Below are 20,315 nucleotides of genomic sequence, written 5' to 3'. Positions count from 1 at the left end.
AACAACCAAGATTAACAAAGAAAAAATAACGTAATCAAATTATCAACTAAAAGCTTATGCATGGGGAGAAATTTTTCTGTCCTCCGGTAGAACCATGTCAGACTGACACATGGTCTGCCGCTCCAATACAATTACGCCACGTGGATTTTTTTGACACCTCATATCATGATAACTTCACCTTATAATCTACTGCAGTAAACTAGACAAACGTGAAAAAAAAAAACTTCTAAACCTTCCATTAGCAGCTTTCGTTAACCATACTCTCAAAGGAACCCTAGAGAAAAAAAAAATCTCATCAACCAGAGAATTTGCTGCTACAATCTGTTATCTTTCTATAAAGATTGAACTTCCTCTCTCCAACAATGAGTAGAGATGCAGACGATGATCAAAATCAAGGTAAACAAAGATGTTCAATCATGTTATTTTGAGTCTGATATGTATGTATTTGGTACAAGTTTATGAACTTGCTTCTGTGTTTTTCGAAATGGGTCCCAAAGCATTAAGTCAAAGTTTGCTTCTTTTATAGTAAGAGTTCATGTAATTCAGACTACTTGCTTCCGTTTTCTCTTCCACGTTCTACTAGCTTCTGTTTTTTTTTTCTCTCCCAAATTGGGTTTAATTTGTTGCTTCTGTTGTTGCCATAGCTTCTTGCTTTGCTCATCTTTTTTCTTTTCTTTTTTTTCCCGAATTGGGTTTAGTTTGTTGCTTCTGTTGTTGCAAGTTGCTGCCATAGCCTCTTGCTCTGCTCCTCTTTTTTTTTTTCCCGAATTGGGTTTAATTTTTTGCTTCAGTTGTTGCAAGTTGCTGCCATAGCTTCTTTCTTTGCTGGTTTTTTTTTTCCTTTTTCTTTTTCTTCTCTTTTCCCCCAAGCTCCATAGCTTCTTGCTTTGCTCATCTCTCCTACCCCCCCCCCCCCCCTCACTCTTCCCTAGCTACTTCGCTGAGGCTCTTCAATCTATTAGTTTGGTGCGTCTTTCTTCCTATTGTTTTCTTGGTTTCTTTTAGGAGTTGTGCTCTAGAGTAAATTGACACCCCTCTATAATATAGATGATTGATTGGAGTGAATTACCAAATAATTTATTAGTCCCTGTTTACACACTTGCTTCAGTGTTTTTGCTCCGATTATTATGAACTACTTTCACATTGTCTGCACCCCAAGTTTGAAATACTATCCTTTAATATGATGGTGGAGTCCATATATTTATTGGCATGTTATGTTACTCATCTTGATTCGTGGTTCTATGTAATTTTTTTGAGCAAGTTCTTTGTTCTTTTACTACAGCTACATATTACACAGTATATATATATATATATATACCAATTTATTAATTGACATGCCTACATTAATTGACATAGAAGACGATGGAGAACATAGCATGGGAACTGCTTTGGGAAAAGATTCAATGTTTGTGAATCGTCAAGTTAGTAATGATGATGATTTATAAAATTCAAAAAGAACACCATAAATTTTGTATAATGGTATAGCAAGTGTTTGATGCATAACACCAACTAATCTATTACATTGTGAGGGTGAATATCACACTGCACTTGCATTAGCAATTTTCAAAGTAGGCAATTGACCATTTAATAAAAATTGGTATGCATCAGATGTTAGTTGGAACTTGTACTTCAGATAATCAACCAGTAGCCTTCAGATGGCAACACAAAATCAAAGAGATAGCTTTACAACATTCAAAAGGAACACCATAAATTTTGTTTTGCTCAATCAAATTGATAAAAAAAAAAAACCCACACTAATGTAGGCCTAATGTCTAATTACAGAAAATAAATATAGCTAAGCTTCTATCTCCAGTTTCTTTGCTTTGGTAGAGCGGTAGAATCCAGTGATATTTAGCTGCACACCTTTTGACTTTGGTGGTGTTTTTGGCATTACACTGGCTTTTCTTTAAACAACATACTATACTACTCATGCCTTGAAAGACTGAACATATTTAATCAGTGACCAGAGGCTTGAATGGATATGAACTTAACTCAGTAAAACAATGTTTCGGGACTCATGAGCACTACATTAGTTGCAAACTAAGATAATATTTGAAAGTTCAGAGGCTGTACATACATGAATGGTGATCATTATCAAAATTCTTGTGAACATAAATTTCTCAAGAGTCTAGTCCTAGCTTTGACGGCTCCATTGCTGAAGACTTTTGAGTAATCTTACCTATCTCACCCTATCATATATAACTAAGCTTTAGTTTTTATATCTATTTTTTCACTTACTTCCTATAAATCCAGAGCATGAACAAACAGAAAATTTCAATGCCCAAAACGAAATGAGATGCAATTTACCCATTAATTTCAATTTCATGAATTGAAAAATCAAATCACAGATTTATATGAAAAGCTAAAAATAGCATTTGCTAAAGAGAAGATGGTATCTGAGGCGATTGGGTGTAGCTGTTGGTGTGCCTCCATCTGACTACTACTCTCATCACTTGGGTGTCGAAATCAAATCCCAGAAATGAAATACTCAAGAAGAGAGATCTATACAAGTTTAATCAGTTTCATATTCTATTACAGAACTAATCGAAATCGTTCAATATAATGATACTCACCTTTGTCATGGTGGGCTCGATTGCTCGATCCTTGCGAATTTTGTTTCCCCTTTCTATTTATGTGAATTTGGTTCTCCCATTCTCTATGTGTTTATAAGGATCGGGGTTGGAAGTACGGATGTAAAACTAAAGCTTAAGAACACTTCGGACCCAGCAGTCTCATCCATCGAATCACCCATCTAAGCACATAATCTACCCAAAAGAGAATTGATAAAACTGAAGGGGAAAATCGCAGGGTTAGCAAATCACCCAAATCTCGAGTTTAGAACGAAGATTGTAGAGGATGAATATACTTTCAAAATAAACTGATAGTGGACGGCAATAGTTAACGTTCCGTTTAAGATTTTTTTTCCCCACGTTGTGTAGTTTTATTGCTGTAGGATGGAGAGTAAACTTGCTATGATATGAGGTGTCAGAAAAATCCACATGGCGTTATTGTATTGGAGCGACAGACCATGTGTCAGTCGGTAGGACACAAAAATTTCTCATGCATGGGATATAAAAAAGGATGGTCTGACAATAAACAATATCAATATAAATTGCTCTTTCCTAAAGTTTTGTCAATTCCAAACAAGTTAAGGAACGTTCTCGTTGAATGAAATTATTTGTGACTAAACCAATAGTCTTCGAATTAGGATTTGTAGATATCCCAATACCCTGTATCAAAATTTGGGCTACAATTTCTATGTAAATACATGTAATCACAGTGACTTTAATACCTTGCATCAACGTTCGAGCTATGGTTTGTGACTAAAACTACTGAGATCCAATAGCATTCGAACCATAGTTCATAGATGATTACACATATTCAAAGCGACCTCATTACATTGTATCTTTCTCGCTAAAATGAAAATGTACCTAATATTATTAAGGGAATCACCATAAAGTTTAAAGGGGTTAAGATGTAATATACTAACTTCAGACAAGTCCTCAAACATTTCACTTTTTTCAACCAAATTCAGTGGCTTTGCTGGTTTCGACGGCAAATTCTCAGTTCTTTTCGTAATCACACACGTGCCCATCTCCAGATTCCATAACCTTTGTCCAGTAACATGGGGCAGTGAAAATATTTTAAACACAAACAACTCTTTAGTAAGTTGGCGGCTTAGCATAGAGTGGAGAAATTGCTTACACCGTATCTCTCAAACGCAGTTTCACTCATTGCATATATTTCATGAAGGTAATCAAGTTGCGGATGCTTTGGCAAATCATGGTGTCAACTGCACAAGTTTGGTTTGGTGGGATATACCGCCCTCATTTATTACTTCTTTTTGTAGTCATGATTGGTTAGGTCTTCCTAATTTTCGTTTATGTTAGTTGTTTGTCTGATTGGTTTGTAGAGGCGAAGTTGTTTTTCTTGTATTTTGTTTTTTGTGTTCTGCTGGGTAAGGTTTATGCCCCCCCCCTCCCGAGTGGCTGTCTTCTTTCATTTTTCTAATAAATTTCCTCGTTCATCGTCGAGGTTTACCAAAAAAAAGTACATGATTAGCCAATAACTTAATACATATCTTACACGCTAATCTCGTCTTTAATTATCTCTTGGTTAATCTCAACGTTTTCACCAAGGTAAATTCATACAGTGATTTTACACTGAACTGCTTCATCATCATACATGAAAATGAAGGTGCGGGCTTCCTGCCACCTGTCCTTTCATGATGGAGTTAAATACTTAAATATTCGAGGTGATCAAAATCCCATGCCAGTTGTTAGTCTCAGATTCTGAAGGCTCATAGAGGGGATTAAATAAAATATTGTTACTGTACGAGTCCAAAGGTCGGTGTGTTGCCGCAATCCAATAGAGTCTGCAAAACACAGCAGAAATCCACTGAAGACTGGAGAGGCCAAAACTAAGGGAAGCAGCCTATAGTTTATGTCATCAAAACCAGGGTTCCTAGAAAACTAGAAGCTAGATAAAACCATCTATACCAGACCAGCGGCCACGTACGTACACTAAACCTATCAAAAGTAATAAACACAGGCACACTTCCCAAGATCAACCACTTCTCTCTATATATACCAACCCCCCAAAGCTCTTTTCTACTCATCGATCTCATTCGGTTCAATATATATACTCGATCATTCCTGTTTTCTCTTTCAGTTTCTCTGTGAAGTACCTGTTAAAGAAGAAGAAAGAAGATATTAATCAGATGGAGTCAATTCAGTCTTGGGTTTCAAAGAACAAGCTGGCCAGCATTGGTGTGTGCTTAAGTGCTTGTAGCATTATCATATAGTTTCTTCTTCTTCTTCTTCTTAATTTTTTGGGTAAAAGTAAAGAAGTATGTGTATTAATAAATGGGTGTTACAGGAGGACTATGGGCATCAGGAGTTGTAGCATCCCTTGCTTATTCAACTGCAAGAACACCTCTCAAGACCAGCCTTAAGCTTATACATGCTAGGTATGTTCCTACTTATCCGATTAAGAGTCTGATTGGTACTCTGGTACCTTACAGTGGAATTTAAAAAAAAAGCGCTAAAATATTCTGCTCATATATTACTCTCTTGAAAACCACCTAAAGACTAGTATTTAATGAGGAAGCCACAATTAGGCTTTCTCTTTTTTTCAACCGAGAGAGAAGAAAAGGAGAAAGCACCCAATAGTTGCATCCCCATGAAGTATTTTCAGATGTATTTACAAGAAGCACTTTATCTTCAACCGAAATTTATGTGCTTCAAACAAGCATGCATCTTCCATGAAAAGTATTGTGAAGAAAAAATACTTTTGATGGAAGATGTTTATCTTATTTTCAGATCGAGTACTAATTTCGAATGCTTGCTGTTGGTAGGATGCACGCACAAGCCTTGACGCTGGGTGTCCTATCCGCCGCGGCAGTCTTCCATTACTATGAGGAAGCACACAGTGCTGCTGCTTCTCCAAATTAACTATGCAGTCACTACGCAGCTAGCTAGCTAGCCGTAGCTGCCTGCACTAAAGCTTCACCAATGCACCATCGATCTCTATTAAGTTCATCTATCCTAGGATGAGTTCATTTCAACGTTTAATTTCTTAATAATTTGTCGGCTGCATGTCCCTAAATGATCTATTTGAGTTTCTTAATTTCTCTATGTTTTTTCCTTTTGATCACCAGTTGTACGTTGTATAATGCAAATATATATATGAACATATAAGTACACCAATGTGGCAATGTTGGTTCAAGCAATACGTTTCTTTTGACTTTTCGACTAATGGTAGTTTCGAGACGTTAAAAGGGATCAAAATGGTGTTAGAATTTTGTCCACCTAAAACCAAAACCACCGAAAAAACTAAATAATTGTCACGTATGGTAGACGAAATAATTCTTCGTTTATTCATGAAATGATAATCAATGAATTCCGGCCAATGATGAACACAAAGAATCAGGAATGTGGCAATCATATTGGCCAGTGGTGTGTACAAACCGGCCAGACTGGTTTATATCATTATAGAGCCTAATTTGTGTAAGTTTATTAGTTTAAGTAAGTCATTGACCTACTCAGTGGGACGTGCTAGTTGCCTTGCACATATTTGCTGTTGTAACGTTGGAAAGTCGTTTTCTTCTTCCTAACCTTTTGATTCTTCTGTTGGCAATAAGATATTTGTTTGTTTATACGTCTGAACTAAAACTCACTCAAAAATGTGGCCTACCAACTTCCCAATTTCCTCCAATTGACGATTACACCCTCCAACTTGTTCTTTCAAAAGCCTACGTCAAGGTTGGGTTGGTCAATTCACTCGAATACGATACAGTTCTGTATTCTTCTTAAGGCAATAATCTTCGTGGTGGTTCATAAAATTGATTAATTAACTAGGGGATAGGGGAATTTGTCGAAAAAAAACTAGGGGATAGGGGAAGGTCCAACAACCCTCTACCATAAAGCAAGAGAAAATGGAATGCCTCTAATTTAAGTTGTGTGCGTTCAAAATTAATAACAATTAAGCAGCTTCTCCTCCGGCCTACAGCTTCCTCTTCTTTTTTCTGTAACTGTGGTTGCTCAAGGTTTGAGATTAAGGTAGATATGGACTGCTCAGTTTGTACTTCAATGCCGGCTCAATTAAGGCCTCCAAGAAATACGATATGCGGGGCATGTTATGAGGGAGCTAGAAGCCTCATCTCCTTCATAAACAAGCTCGAAGCTGCTCAAGGAATTGATAAAGCAAATTTGTGTAAGGCAAGCTCAGTTAATTTCATCTTTCTTCATTAAGGGGCTTGATATTCATTGGGATTCTGTATATATTATGATCATTCTCTTCATTTTCATTATATATTACTTCCATATACAGAAAACCCATACAACAAAACGTTTGTGCTAAATCATTTTGGCTCTCACAAACCATTACTTGTACCATAGTAACTTCAGATTTTGGATTCCCAACCATACGTATGTACTTTTAAGCTTTGATAAAGGAGGCTTGTATCCATGCATGAGTATCAGAAATCTTATTGCCTCGCCGTGTTTTAACCCGGTCTTGCTATGTAGCGGTAGCAGTGGAAAAAAGTTTATGAACTTTTCGTTATGGTCGATTAATTAGTCGGTACAAAACTAATCGAATTTATTAGTATCTGCTACATTGTGTCATCTTGATATGTTGCTATTTCTTTTTCTTGTGCAGAATTTGATGAATGTGTCAACATGGGTGGTTGATATGAAAGAATCATCAGAAGAACTGGATGAGAAAATTAAATTCGTAAGCGGGTTTGTTGTTGCATTTAGAGATCAAATTCACACCGACATACAACTTCGTTCTGGTGAAAACAGACCTTCAATACCTGCACATAGAGCGTTATTGGTAACTCTCTCCCCTCCCTCCCTCCCACGATGATCGTGCATGTTCCATATTTTCTTTTACTTGGGACATATGCATTTACATCGTGTATATTTTACTTTAGGCAATTAGATCGGAAATCTTTAGCAACATGCTCGACTCAGACGGATGCAAAGCCCCTCCTAGTGATGACACCATAACATTGCCCGAGTTGAATCATGAAGAGCTCGAATGTTTCTTGGAACTCCTCTATAGTGGTGACTTGGCTGAAGAAAGGATGAGCAAACATGTCTATTCATTATCCCTTGCAGCTGATAAGTACGGAGTATCATTCTTACAAAAGCTCTGTGAACGCCATATGCTCAAGTCTTTGAGTTCGTCCAATGCTCTCGATGTTTTAGAGGTCGCAGACACTTGTTCTTTTCTACTGTTGAAGGAGAATGCCTTGAACTACATTGTGAAAAACATGAATGAGATCGTATTTTCTGCTAAGTATGATACATTTGCACTTAAGAATCCGCATTTAAGCGTGCAAATTACAAGGGCATCATTGATGGATGCTAGAAGAAATTGCGTGGGTTAGTGTTTTCACTGTTTTGTTCGTTTATTCCCGCATGATAACATTATTTAGTTAAGTTGATCTAAAAGGTTAGAGGATGAATCACATTCAGCAAAACCTTCTACGTTCTCTGCCTGCTAAAATTATTTTTTGGGTAAATTGTCCATGCCAGTTCAAAATTTTAATCCATTGGTAATGCATGTTTATCAACAAAAACATGCATAGAAGTACTGCTATCAAAGATAGAAAATAAGCTCAAATTGTGATCTTGTTTTCCTTCATCAGCATCATACATTCATTCAGCCATGATACGGACCTAAAAGTCTATCCATATATTTTGAGACTTTGAGTCACTTGTAAAGAAATTCTGAAGAATCCATATATTCTTTTACCAAAGCCAATTCTAGATAGATTAGGTATTTGACCTACGTATTAAACTATTAACGGTAAATTGCATATTGGTGCTCGGGTACCTAACTATGATTTATCCACACAATATTTTCTAGCAACCATCAACGATGCCCTTGTGATTTGCACGGCTGAATGTGGTTTCTTAAGCGCATATGTATAATACTCGGAAAATACTAGCTCACGCATGTTTGTGGCAATATGCTCCAAGGCACTCTCCTTCAACTTCACTCACAGAGCTTTTGCAACTTTGTGCTGGTATTGGAGAACTCTTGTCCCTTTTTGTAGTAGTGAGAACTATTGTCCCCGGGATCGAGTAGTACATCGGTAGGAATTTGATCTCTGAATCTTTAAATATGTGCATTTTGCAATGTGCTGGTATTGGAGAACTCTTGTCCCCGGGATCGAGTAGTACATCGATAAGACTTTGATCTCTAATTCTTTAAATATGTGCATGTGACATCTATAAGATAGACATTCAGAGCAAATGGGCCTTGCCTTTCAACTAGTCCATTTAATATGTGTACTATGTACACAGTTATAAAAGTCCAAGAGACTTGTTCTTAATGGTCACAAGTTCAAAACAAAGTTTTCAATAGCATTATTTTGTCGTACGTTGCTAATTTGGTTTACTCCTTCAATCTCTCGCGGATGTGTCAAAACGGTTAACTAATCCTCTGAAATAATTGAAAGAAATACCAGAACTCAGAGAAAAGAATAGATTCCTGAGGTTTTCCTCTACATTTGGAGATCAAATTGACAATGACATACTAGTTAATTCGCTCTGGTGATAAGGGACCTTCGAGACATGCACACAAAGCCAATATTGGTGACTCTCTCTATCTCTTTCCCCTCTTCATAAAATCAACTTCCACTAATACTATAGCATATTTATGTACATGCTAGTTAAGCTAGTGGGGAGCCAGGGACTCAAAACATTGTGATTCATTGTAGAGAAGCAGAGCAGAAGATTTCAACAACTGACTCATCGGATGTTTGCAAACCTCTACGACAAAAAAACATGGACTACTTCGTAGTATTGCCTGAATTGAAGTATGATAAGCTCGAGTCATTGATAGAATTCCTCTATACAGCGGAGTTGCCTGGAGAAAAGATGAACAAGCATGTCTACGCATTGTCTCTCGCAGCTGACAAGTAGCGAATCCCATACTTACTGAAGTTCTGTGAGCGTCATTTGATAAAAAAAATCTGAGCTTATCTAATATTGTTCTTGATGTGTTAGAGGTTGCGAATGTTTGTTCCTATCTAGCCCCGGTCAAGAAGGGTGCTTTGTGCTAAAATCAAGGTCATAATGATGAAAGCTTGAAGGTAAAGCAACAATGGCGAAAAGTGAAAACCTAACTATAGGTTGAAGACGAAGAAACAGAGAGAGAAGTAAGAGGCAATTGGTATTGAAATTCTTTGGTAATTGTACAATCGTTGCGACTGAATACAGACTATACAGTAAAAGAGATTTTCCCTATTTGTACTGCTTATCTTTCGTATGCACCTTTGACCATGACTTTCTTGAGTTTGACTCTCTTCTATCACTTTAACACATTAGAGTTCATAGTCAAAAACAAGGGGGACATACCTTTTCTCTGCTAAATATGAGGCATCGGCACTTAAAAATCCACGATTATCGGATTATGCATGCAGATTACAAGGGCATTCGCTGATTGAAGAAAATTACTCAGATTAGGTATAGTTATTGAATTTATTTATTTTAATAGGATTTGATGTTATTAGATATCAAAGTCATGAAGACAGGCCAGAGTCTAACAGAACTTACATAAGAAAATCGGAATAAAACCGGATAACCTATCAATGCCATAATTAGTCTATCAATAATGGTGAGGGTCTCCTAAGGACATTGTTGAATTATTTGGAATTTCATTGGTATGGTTTTGATTTATATATTTATTTGATATATTTTTTTTTTTAACTATGACTAGCTTTGGTAAATGGCCGGTAAGATATATTTTCTATACCCTGCCAGAAATTTCTTTCCCACTTTACTTATTTCTTTCCTAGTAACGTAATTTTGAGAAGCTTTAATCCTTTATTGACATCAACGAATGTGTAAAGTAAGAACCTGATTAGTTAGATTAAAAGATAAATTGATGTGGCGGACCTAGAATTTTGTTCATACAGAGGTAGATTAATGGTGGAGTGATAAGCATAAATATTTATTTATTTTGACAAAGTAATAGAGATTTTGTTTAATCCAAAAGTCAGAGTGACACATACAAACAAACCCTATATGCTTGTACCATAACTCAGTGGTAAAGCAGGAAAGGAAATATGGACACCATCCACTAGTAGGGCTGGATTCGGCCCAAAACCGACCACAATTGGGCCAAACCACTACCGAACCGAAATGGGTCGGTAAGCCCAAACTGTAACCGAAACCGGGCCGAGCAAGGCCCAAACCGAAGTTTCGGTATACCGATTATTCGGCTGGCTTGATTCGGTAATGGGCTTCCACCGAACTATTGGGCCATCTCAATTTTTTGGGTTTGAGAAGGCCCATTTCAATTTTCCAGCTATTTACTTTTAGCAGCCTAATTTTTTCATACTTATTGACTAATCAGTTTTCCAGTTTTTGGGCTTTTACAGCACAGTTTTAGCCTATTTATGGTTTCCATATTGACTGCTACTGTAGCCCACTACATCATATCATCCACACATTAAATCATTGAGCTACAACTACAAGTTATAGAACCTAGAAGTGTAAAAGTACATCATACGGCACATTGCCACATTTTACAAGTCCACAACAAAGTACAAAGCTGCAACTCATCCAAAAGTCCAAAAAAATAAAAATAAAAGAATAACACAACACTTATAAAGAAATTACATGACCAACAATTAACTGAAAAATACGCAGCCCCATTATACATAAAACTGAAGAAAAAAACACAAGTTAGGTTGGTTTAATGTTCCGATCAGCCATCACCTCATCTTCTCCAGTATGGGGATGCCGCTGCACAGTTTCAGTTTGTCAATATTATACTAAAACATAACGCAGCAACTTGATGTAGCAGCCCAGAATTGATGAATTTAAAGAAAACATGATGTATCATGAAAGATATGAACCTAAACATCTTTATGTTGCAGCAGTGGTCGTAGAAGAGCTTGGTTCATCCAATCTAAGTCCAGCAGTTTCTACAAATTAAAACAGAAAATTGATAGAGAGTAAAAGCTCAAGAAAATTGCAGAAATCGCAGAAACGAGTAAATTCAATCAAATATTTGCAAAATTATACCTCTCTCCATTGCTTCTAGCTCGCGATACTGCTCCAGCTCAGCCACAGTTGGTTCCTTGTAGAAGCAGTTAGTGATAATATTTGAGCTGCTTTAAAGATCCCTTTTTCATAATACTTTTGGATTACAAACGGAGAAGATAAAGAACCAGGATTGTCCACTTACTACCTCACTTTTCCTTTGCAATATTGCTTACTATAATGTCAAGGTTTCTCTGCGTAACTATTTTAATGAGCAGCTGCTTAATTCATTTGTATAATTTGTAACACTGCCTATCAAAAACATACAAGTTTGTCTCAAACTATATAGTCCTCAACAGTCAACACCACCACAAAAGGCACAAATCATATACCAGTTTATTCAAGTTATAGCTAACCTAAAGCTAAACAAGAAACAAAATACAAGAAACAAAATATTAACTCAATTGAAGGAGAATAAGTGATTCTCACCTGCAAATCTGCAATAGTACTTTTTAGCTCCAAAACTACCTTCTCAGATAAAGAAAACAAAAATTAAAAATCAAGAAGAACCAAATTAAAAACCAAATTAAACAAAACCAAATTAAAAACCAAATTAAAAATCCAGAAGAATGCTCACCCTCTGCCTTCTCTTTCACTCCTTCCTCAGCTTCTGCACCTTGCCGGAAGTCGTCGACCTTGTAGAACTGGAGGACGGTGAGCTTGACCTTCTTGACCTTGGAGTTTCTTTTGATCAAAATCAAGTAATCGACAATAAATATTGAATAACAACATAGAATAGGGGTAGAGATTACCTTTCGGTGAAGGAAGTAACACTTTTCCAGAATTAGGGTTTCGATGGTTTGGGGATTTTGAAACAACAAAGGTTAATCAGTCAAAATTGTGGAGAAATAAGGCTGGGGATTTGGGATATGTCGTACTGCAAGAGATTTGTCCATGGTTTTGATGATTTTAGGGGCTGGAATCTGGGATCGATGATTTTGGGGAGGGAGGCGGGTTTGGGTCGAGAAAAAAGAAGAACTGATGAAGTGAGAGAGGCTGGGGTCGAGTGAGTAAGTGATAGGGTATTAGGGTTTGTTGGTTTTGACTTTTGACAATAAGAACTAAGTAAGAAATAAATATAAAATTTGTAGCATTATATATCGAGAGCAGCTTGTGCTCTAGTGGATGGGCGCTAAGTCTGTGAGGAAGAGGACCTGGGTTCGAACCCTGCCTCTTACACAATTTTTATACATATATGTATATTTTGCGGTATGTATACATTATATTCGGCTGGTACGGTATACCGTCGGTATATAGTATGACATACCGTAGCCGAGCCGAATGGAGCCAACCGGTACGGCTCAGCCGAGCCGAAAGTCGGTATACCGAATTTTCGGCCCAAATCGGTTCGGATCGGTTCGAATTTCGGCCCATTCGGTTGCTTCGGCCCAAATTGCCAGCCCTATCCACTAGTACAATAAAGCTCATTTATTTGAAAGCCTTATGACAATTCCATCAACACAGAAAAATACTGTGACGAAAAGAGTTGTTTATATTATAGAATAGAAAGAAAAGAAACAATTCTTTAGCAGGGTTTTGGAAAAATTGCGCTCTCCGTCAGGCGGCGCGTCCTCGAGACGTTATCGTCGGATGGCCGTTGGGATCTGTAGCTTGTAGGGGTTCGATCTGGACTGCAGTGATTGGAGGGAGGTGGGTGAGGAGATTGTGGTTGCCGTCCGGTGAATGTTCGACTTTAATTGGCTGGTTTGGTCGCTGTTTGTGTGATGGCGGGGTTGGTGCTGTCGCAGGAAAATCTCGGCTCTTCTAATCACCGGTCTGGGTTGCGGGTTGGGGTCCAGCGAGAGCGGAGTTGGAAGGTGCTTGGGGGAGTGTTTATGGGCTGGAGTCATGGTTATACCCAGATCCAATCTGGGGAGAGGGGATGCCTAGACTGGTGGAGCACGGCCCGGGAAGCGTCAGCGGTGGAGTGATTGGGCTGACGAAGCTCTAGCGGTGGAGCAATCTTCCAAGGTTGATGCTGCACTGGCGGTGGCGCATCGACAAAGGTGCGACAACTATGGTGGATTGTCGGTGGTTGAACCAAAGTTGGGCTGGTGGCTGTGATCTCTTTGCTTGGGCTGGTGCTTGAGTTTGGGCCCATTTCTTGGGCCTTGCCCAGGCTGTTTGTTTATTTAAGTTTGTTATTTATCTTTGCTGTTTCGTTTTATTGCGCTTTATGCGAGTAATAAGTCCCTATATTAGTTGTGTAGGGTTAGTCAGGCTTATTGCCTGTGTGTGCACTCAATGTGCCTTATCTGCTCTGGGTAGGCGGCGAGTTCCTTGTTTTGTCAAATGGTCGCTACCTTTTAGTGGCAGGGTGAAACTTGGTGTCACTGGATGTATTTTCCAGTGGCAACATGATGGGAAAGCTGTGAGAATGGATATTATGCTATGCTATATTCGAGTTACAGATCGAGTTATCTTTCCATTATGCCACCGCTGGGAAGCAAATAGAACCGTCTGGAGCGAGTTCTTTGCTAGTTGGTGCGTATTTGAATATAATTGTTTAGTAGAGACTCATGATATTATTTCAGGATGTACTCTAGATGCCTATTGTCATCAGGGGTTTAGGCTCAATGTCCCCCTCTTATATTCGACGGTTTCATTAATCAAAGCTTGAGGGCAGCCACACCAGCCCTTTATTCAAAAAAAAAAAAATACTGTGAATTTCCTTTCGTCAATGCACTCAATTGTAGTACTCCGGGAGATTCATTAATTAGGTATAAAAAAAAACTCATAGCTTGTAGACTACAAAACACACAAAGTGTTTTTATTGGGCCTACGCCCACTAGCTTCCCCAAACAAAGTTAGGAAGTTATTGGAAATAACCAAATCCTAAAGAACCCCAAAGCCCAACAATATATCCAGCCCAAGGCCCAAACAAAATAGCAAGCGTAGCTCAGGCCCAGAATCAACACAGATTCATGACTGAACCCCGCCGTCAAAGCATCGACACTAGACACCCGCCGCCGCATCAAACCAAACGCAGCTCAGCCAAACGTCCCATTCAACACCGTCGCACAACCCATCATCAAAACTCGAAACCAAAGAAAAAACGAACTGGATCGCCCGACTGGCCAACCACACCTCCCCATGAGATAGCTTTGATCGGATCGCACCACCGCGCATTAGGAAATAGTAAAGTAACTAAAGTTAAGTCTAATATTTGGTATGCATCGCTAGAAAAAGAATTTTTAAAAAATAAAAAATAAAAAAATTCAGTGATGCATGGCAACCTCCTTCACCGGGCTTTACATGTAGGTCCGCATTTGGAGTCTGAAACATCAAACATATGAGAATAATGACATTCATCGACTGTTCCAACAAAGGCATGATTGAAAGCCTTCAGTCGAAATTCTTCGGACCTAATTATTAAAGTTTTTGGAAGATCTGTTGGAGTTTGACTACTTTTGATACCAATATATATTCTACTCAAATTTTAGCAATGAGTGGAGAGGCCCGAAATTTCATATTATGCTATGCAAAGATGAGAAGTCGTTATTTCAAAAAAAAAAAAAAAGATGAGAAGTCGTGATTTAAGAACTCTATTCACTAGTTGGTAACCCAATGTGGATATTTTTTTATTCTGATGAAGCTTGTTCATATAGTCGAATTTTGTTATATGATCAAATAATCGCACATAATTACTCATTCTTTTAAAAGCTTGATTCCTTGATCAAGATCATTCATGCCAACGTAGCTTAGCTAGCTAGCTACACAAGAAATAAGAAGGGGATGGAAATTGATGATCCCAAATTGAGATATATAATTAGCTAGGTACTTAGGTAGAGCATTAATATGTTAACCGAAGCTTGATTACTCATGTTCGGTACTTTCACTCCAGCTCTTAATAGCCACAGCCACTGCCTGTTTGACTGCGTGAGCATCAATCCCTTCGCCTTCTTCTTCATTCTGCAATACTAAAGTAAGTTATTTCTTTCATTAATAAATAGTACATTCTACTATATGTTTATATTAAATGTCTTACTTCTCCTCCAACTGCCTGCAGTCTGAAACTTTCTGCACAGGAAACCCTAGCTTCAAGCACATTTAGACCCAACTCTTCGAAGGCTTCCAGTACAGACACAAGCAAACCGGGGCAGCTCTTTTCCGAAAACACATTTATCAGAAACCCCTTTTCTAGGGTTTCCACTGTAACCTGCTGATATGATAAAAGGGACATACATATATCCTTGTACCAATTAGTACTAGATATCAATGATCATAAAGAAATACTGGAAGCAAATATCAAATGAGAATATAAAAAACGAGGCAAACAAAAAAAAAAGAAGCAATTAAGTGCATGCTTTCATCGAGTTTACAGTATAGTAAGTACCACTGGCAATTGATTTTGGTCATGACTTGAAGTTGCATTTGCAATGTCTTGATTGAGTTTTTCCACTTTCTGTTTTAGCTCTTCAATATACTTTGATGCGTCTACTATGATTGAGGTTTGGTTTAGCTGTCACCCAGATATTCACAAAATAAAAAATAAATAAAAATGTACAGTTAGATTTGTAGAATTACATGCTCTCCCAGTCTCCATCATAGATTTAGATAATTCAAGAAGTACTGACATGTGTAAGAAATTTTTGCCTACTACAACTGACGGTTTCCTAATTTTAAGGAAATTCCAATCCTCTCTTTAAAGTAAATCATAGAAGTAGATAAACAATAATTACTATCTGATTAACACAAGTCTAGATTTCTCAACAGTTTAAAAATCAAGAAAGCCTACAGAATGAGACTTTTCAGAAAGAAATTAAGAACATAGTGAAAATTAATCATGAAATAAACACAATGGCTATAGCTGCATTTACATGCTAGTGTTTCTCTATAAGTAGATTTTATAGATTATAGAAACAATTAATCTCTCGTATGATAACAAACGGAAGGAAAACCATGGAAAACATATAGATACATAGAAGGAAGACAATTATACTGGGGATGAGCTAGAGTTTCAGAGGTTTCTGAGAGGTATGCAAAGACAAAGTAAGGAAATCAAAGTATATAGTTTTGATAAACGAAATATGATGCAAAAGGAAACAAAAATGAGAAGCATGCAATTCGGTGCTCGCTTAAGGATAAGAAGCTTTAAGCCAATGGAAGCAAAGGCTTCAGGGAATTACAGCATGAGAGTTAGTAATGGAACGAAGAAGTTGCAGCTTCTCATAAAGTGCTGCTCTCTTGTGCTCCCTAGAAACCATATCGGATTCGATATCTTTCTCTCTTTTATGAGTTTTATCTTTCAGCTTCTGATTTCCCTTCCTCTCTTATGCTTCTCTCTCTTTGTTTCTCTTCCTTACAACTCTGAAAAGCTCTGAAAGCTGTTTATATAGGAGGGGGATGAGCTCTCAAATCTATATGATCACCTGTTTGCTTCCCACATGACTGCCTCAGTTTTTTCACAACAAAATATATAATATGAATAATTATATTATGTAGCCAATTACTATACTGCCCTTCTGATCATAGTACAAATTAATGCCTTAAGACGTACTTTTAGGTTTTTATATCTGTGTTGCGAGCTACATTGGCAAATATGGAAAACCTAGTGAAAACATTCCTTGTTCCTTGGGATGACTGCACCTATTTAATCATCTTTATTCTTTAATCGTTTCAAAAAAAAAAAAAAAAATCATCTTTAATTCTTATTTCTTAATTCCTTGCTAGATATAGCAGATTTCATTGGCCATATAAATTCCAGGAAAAGTGGGAAAAGATTATTGTGAGAAATACTAAAATTAGATGAGTTACCCTATAAATGATACTGATGGTTATTTGTATTTTTCATATCAGAAAGAATCGATAACTCTGACCTATCTTAGTTTGATTTTTTTTTCACATTTTTCTGTCACTTACATTAATCCAAAAGCTCATATATATATATATATATATATATATATATATTTCAGTGCTCATATGTATTTTATCATTCTTAAAGAGCCATATTAAATAATTACTTAAATAGGTATCGTTGCTGTTGTGCATAAAAATTTGATTATCTGGAAAGTTGCTAATAATCAACTCCTCTAGCTAACTAATCAAACAAATGAAGTAATGGTGGAATCAATACTTACTTTTCAGAGGCAAAGACGTATAAATTGATATGAAATTATTATGAACTCTACTTGTTGCTAAAAGGCAACAAAGATATCAATTTGAGTAGGGTTGTCAATTCCGACACGACCCGAAAACACGACTCGGAACCCGTACGATTAAAAAGCGGGTCAGCCGTGGGTCAAGCCGCCATGACCCATTTAATAAATGGGTCGGCCACGGGTCAAACCGCCAACACGAAGTGAACCCGTATAACCCAATTATGCTGTACTTGTTCTTAAAATTTTGGACGCTGGGAGTATTTGATCATCGGATTAAACAATTTGAAATATTTTGCTTTATAATTATTGGATTTAATTATTTATGAATTATATATAATTATTTATATTATTCGTCTTATGGAGTTTTTTTTGTGAATTTAATCAATTTATGCATTTTTTTAGTTAAATGGGTCGTATTATTAACCTTTAAATGGATCATTTTGTCTAACACTACACGACCTATTTATTAAATGGGTTAAGCGGGTTGGAAACGGATAACCCGTTTAATAAATCGGTTGGGTTTGGGTTTAAGTTTTTTACACGATTATTAAATGGGTTAGGTTTGGGTTTTCTCTTGCGACACGACAAATATCTTGACCCGACACGAACCCAACCCGACACGACCCGTTAACAGCCCTAAATTTGAGGGAGGTGAAATTGTTTCAATGTGTAATTTCGATCTAAATGTAAGAATTTACTCCTTTAATTGTGGATAAATTCTTACACTAAATCTATAGCATTTCCTAGAACCCTAAAGAACATCAAAGATTAATTCGTACGTATATTAGAAACTATAAACGTCAACTGTTTAAGTTTGTGTCTATTTGTAAGAGGTGAAATAAATATACATTATAAGAGATTTTTAGATGTTGACTAGTGATCCAATATCTAGGGAAATTTGATGGCATTGTCACTTGATTGTTATCAATTTAGTGTCCCCTTGTAATAAAGTCATCACCTTTTGACATCTGCACCCAGAAACAAATTAAATACTGGATCTACAATAAGTTTTCTCCATCACGTTAAATGAGGTCTTAAGTTCAAGTTTTCTCCCATTTTAGATTAAAAAGGACATGCATATACAAAAGGCGATTGAAATTCACACTCTTGATTTTACTATCTACACTCTATATTTCCTTTTTTAATATCTTAAGTTTCGTATTTTTGTAATGTGGATTGTAAAAATGTGATATTAAGATACTGAAAAATAACATGAAGTGTGAATTGTAAAATGAGGAGTTGAATTTCACTCCCCATATAAAATACCCAATCTGTTCCATTTGAAAATGATTCCGAGAAAAGAACCTTGGAATATAAACACTGTAAAACATGTTGCTAATTATTGATCAAGTAGCTAATAAATCAACACCAACTAATGCTTTTTGATACTAAAAACAGTAACATTGATGTAGATTAAGAGTGATCACTTTCACATGCCTGTTTTTGGAGTAATCTGCAAGTTGATATGCAACAAACTCCCCAACAAAAATTTCCAATCAAATGCCAAGAAGCCACTTGATTATGCTACAAATTAAGGAAAATGTTAACAATCTCTAATAATCAAATACAAAACTTGCAAATAAAAGAGAGCATTGAACCTAAAATCAATTATTGATAAATAAATGACTCGAAATAATGTTGTCGAATTGCTCTATTCAGATATTGGATTCTCACTAACAAAGTAATGTAATAATGAAGGGAAAACAATGAGCATAATGATTCCATAAAAAAAAACAACGAGCATAATGATTTATAGAAGGGGTAGAATGGGAAACGATGGGGTAAAGAAGTAAAGGCGGGAAGGGAATAGGAATGGAGGAATCATGAACTCGTGATGGAGGTAACTCTGTGAATGTTAATAGGCCATTCGAGCAAACCACATCGAAAGGAGTGAAGAAGAGGGATCGAGGAAGCAACAAAAACAAAGGATCGATATGTATATATGTTTTAGTTTTGTGATTTTGGAATGCCTCCAAACACTCCTCACGGGGGCTTTTTTAGGCACATCACAAACCTCTCCTCTCCCTCTCGATCTCTCTCTCAGTATCTCTCTCTCTCTCTACACGTGCGCCATTTCAAAACCTTCTCATAGATCGTCTCTAGCTAGTTAATGACATACAAGTTGAATTTCACAGTCTATTTAATTTCTTGGAGACTCTAAAAAAACATACCATGCAATAATATTAGGATATCCCTGTGCATGCATGAGGACAATAGCTTTCCATCATGTTCTATCAATCTAACTAGCTAGTTCTATCTTTACCAGTCCAATCACAACCTATATATATGTTTGAGAGCAATTATGAAAACTCATCCGAGCAAAAAAATAGTAACTGCAAACGAGTGAAATGCATGGAATTAATTTTGAGGCAACTCTTGATTAGATCTGTATACTCTTAAGTTTATGTTACACGGAAAATTTATTTTGTATATCAAATAGTGTATGTAACGATCCAAATTATTATTTGAAATATCATGAAGATTAAAAACTTAGTTGATTATGTTAGGATATAGAATTGCTAAAATTTGGGTATAACGCTAGCTGCTCTTCTTCCAACAAAACCATGAAGTAACAGAGTGCTGATCACATGGTCAGCAACTGACCATGGATTTTCTGGTCACTGACCGTCCGATTGAGATCGGACGG

The 20,315-nt window shown here is 36.8% G+C and overlaps 2 protein-coding genes and 1 long non-coding RNA gene across 5 annotated transcripts; 1 reads left to right on the top strand and 2 right to left on the bottom strand.

Moving 5' to 3' along the window:
• Positions 1 to 4,566: 4,566 nt before the first annotated feature.
• On the top strand, positions 4,567 to 8,360 carry LOC112188975 (BTB/POZ domain-containing protein At3g56230). Of its 2 annotated transcripts, XM_040513646.1 has the most exons (5): positions 4,567 to 4,769; positions 4,879 to 4,969; positions 5,357 to 6,719; positions 7,162 to 7,338; positions 7,439 to 8,360. In XM_040513646.1, the coding sequence occupies exons 3-5, from the start codon at positions 6,567 to 6,569 to the stop codon at positions 7,895 to 7,897; spliced, it is 789 nt and encodes a 262-aa protein (XP_040369580.1). In that variant the 5' UTR covers positions 4,567 to 4,769; positions 4,879 to 4,969; positions 5,357 to 6,566; the 3' UTR covers positions 7,898 to 8,360. The 2 variants fall into 2 exon arrangements, with proteins under 2 accessions (XP_040369580.1, XP_024183999.1); XM_024328231.2 differs by lacking the exons at positions 4,567 to 4,769; positions 4,879 to 4,969 and having other exon boundaries at positions 6,576 to 6,714.
• Positions 8,361 to 11,194: 2,834 nt separating this feature from the next.
• On the bottom strand, positions 11,195 to 12,541 carry LOC112190810. Its single transcript, XR_005805445.1, has 5 exons — positions 12,320 to 12,541; positions 12,145 to 12,241; positions 11,550 to 12,035; positions 11,381 to 11,449; positions 11,195 to 11,267 (listed from the first exon to the last, which is right to left on the bottom strand). It is a non-coding gene; the product is annotated as an uncharacterized LOC112190810 (long non-coding RNA).
• A 2,579-nt stretch (positions 12,542 to 15,120) lies between these two features.
• LOC112178603 (transcription factor SCREAM2) lies at positions 15,121 to 16,948 on the bottom strand. Of its 2 annotated transcripts, none has more exons than XM_024316767.2 (4): positions 16,697 to 16,948; positions 15,904 to 16,029; positions 15,556 to 15,729; positions 15,121 to 15,479 (listed from the first exon to the last, which is right to left on the bottom strand). In XM_024316767.2, exons 1-4 carry the CDS (start codon positions 16,772 to 16,774, stop codon positions 15,384 to 15,386), a joined length of 474 nt encoding a protein of 157 aa, XP_024172535.1. In that variant the 5' UTR covers positions 16,775 to 16,948; the 3' UTR covers positions 15,121 to 15,383. The 2 variants fall into 2 exon arrangements, with proteins under 2 accessions (XP_024172535.1, XP_024172544.1); XM_024316776.2 differs by having other exon boundaries at positions 15,556 to 15,726.
• Between the last annotated feature and the right edge of the window lie 3,367 nt (positions 16,949 to 20,315).

Source organism: Rosa chinensis, chromosome 1 (genome assembly GCF_002994745.2).
Source record: "Rosa chinensis cultivar Old Blush chromosome 1, RchiOBHm-V2, whole genome shotgun sequence".
Classification (NCBI taxonomy): domain Eukaryota; kingdom Viridiplantae; phylum Streptophyta; class Magnoliopsida; order Rosales; family Rosaceae; genus Rosa; species Rosa chinensis.
Note: the sequence above shows the minus strand (reverse complement) of the source record. Positions and strands in the feature narration are given on the sequence as shown.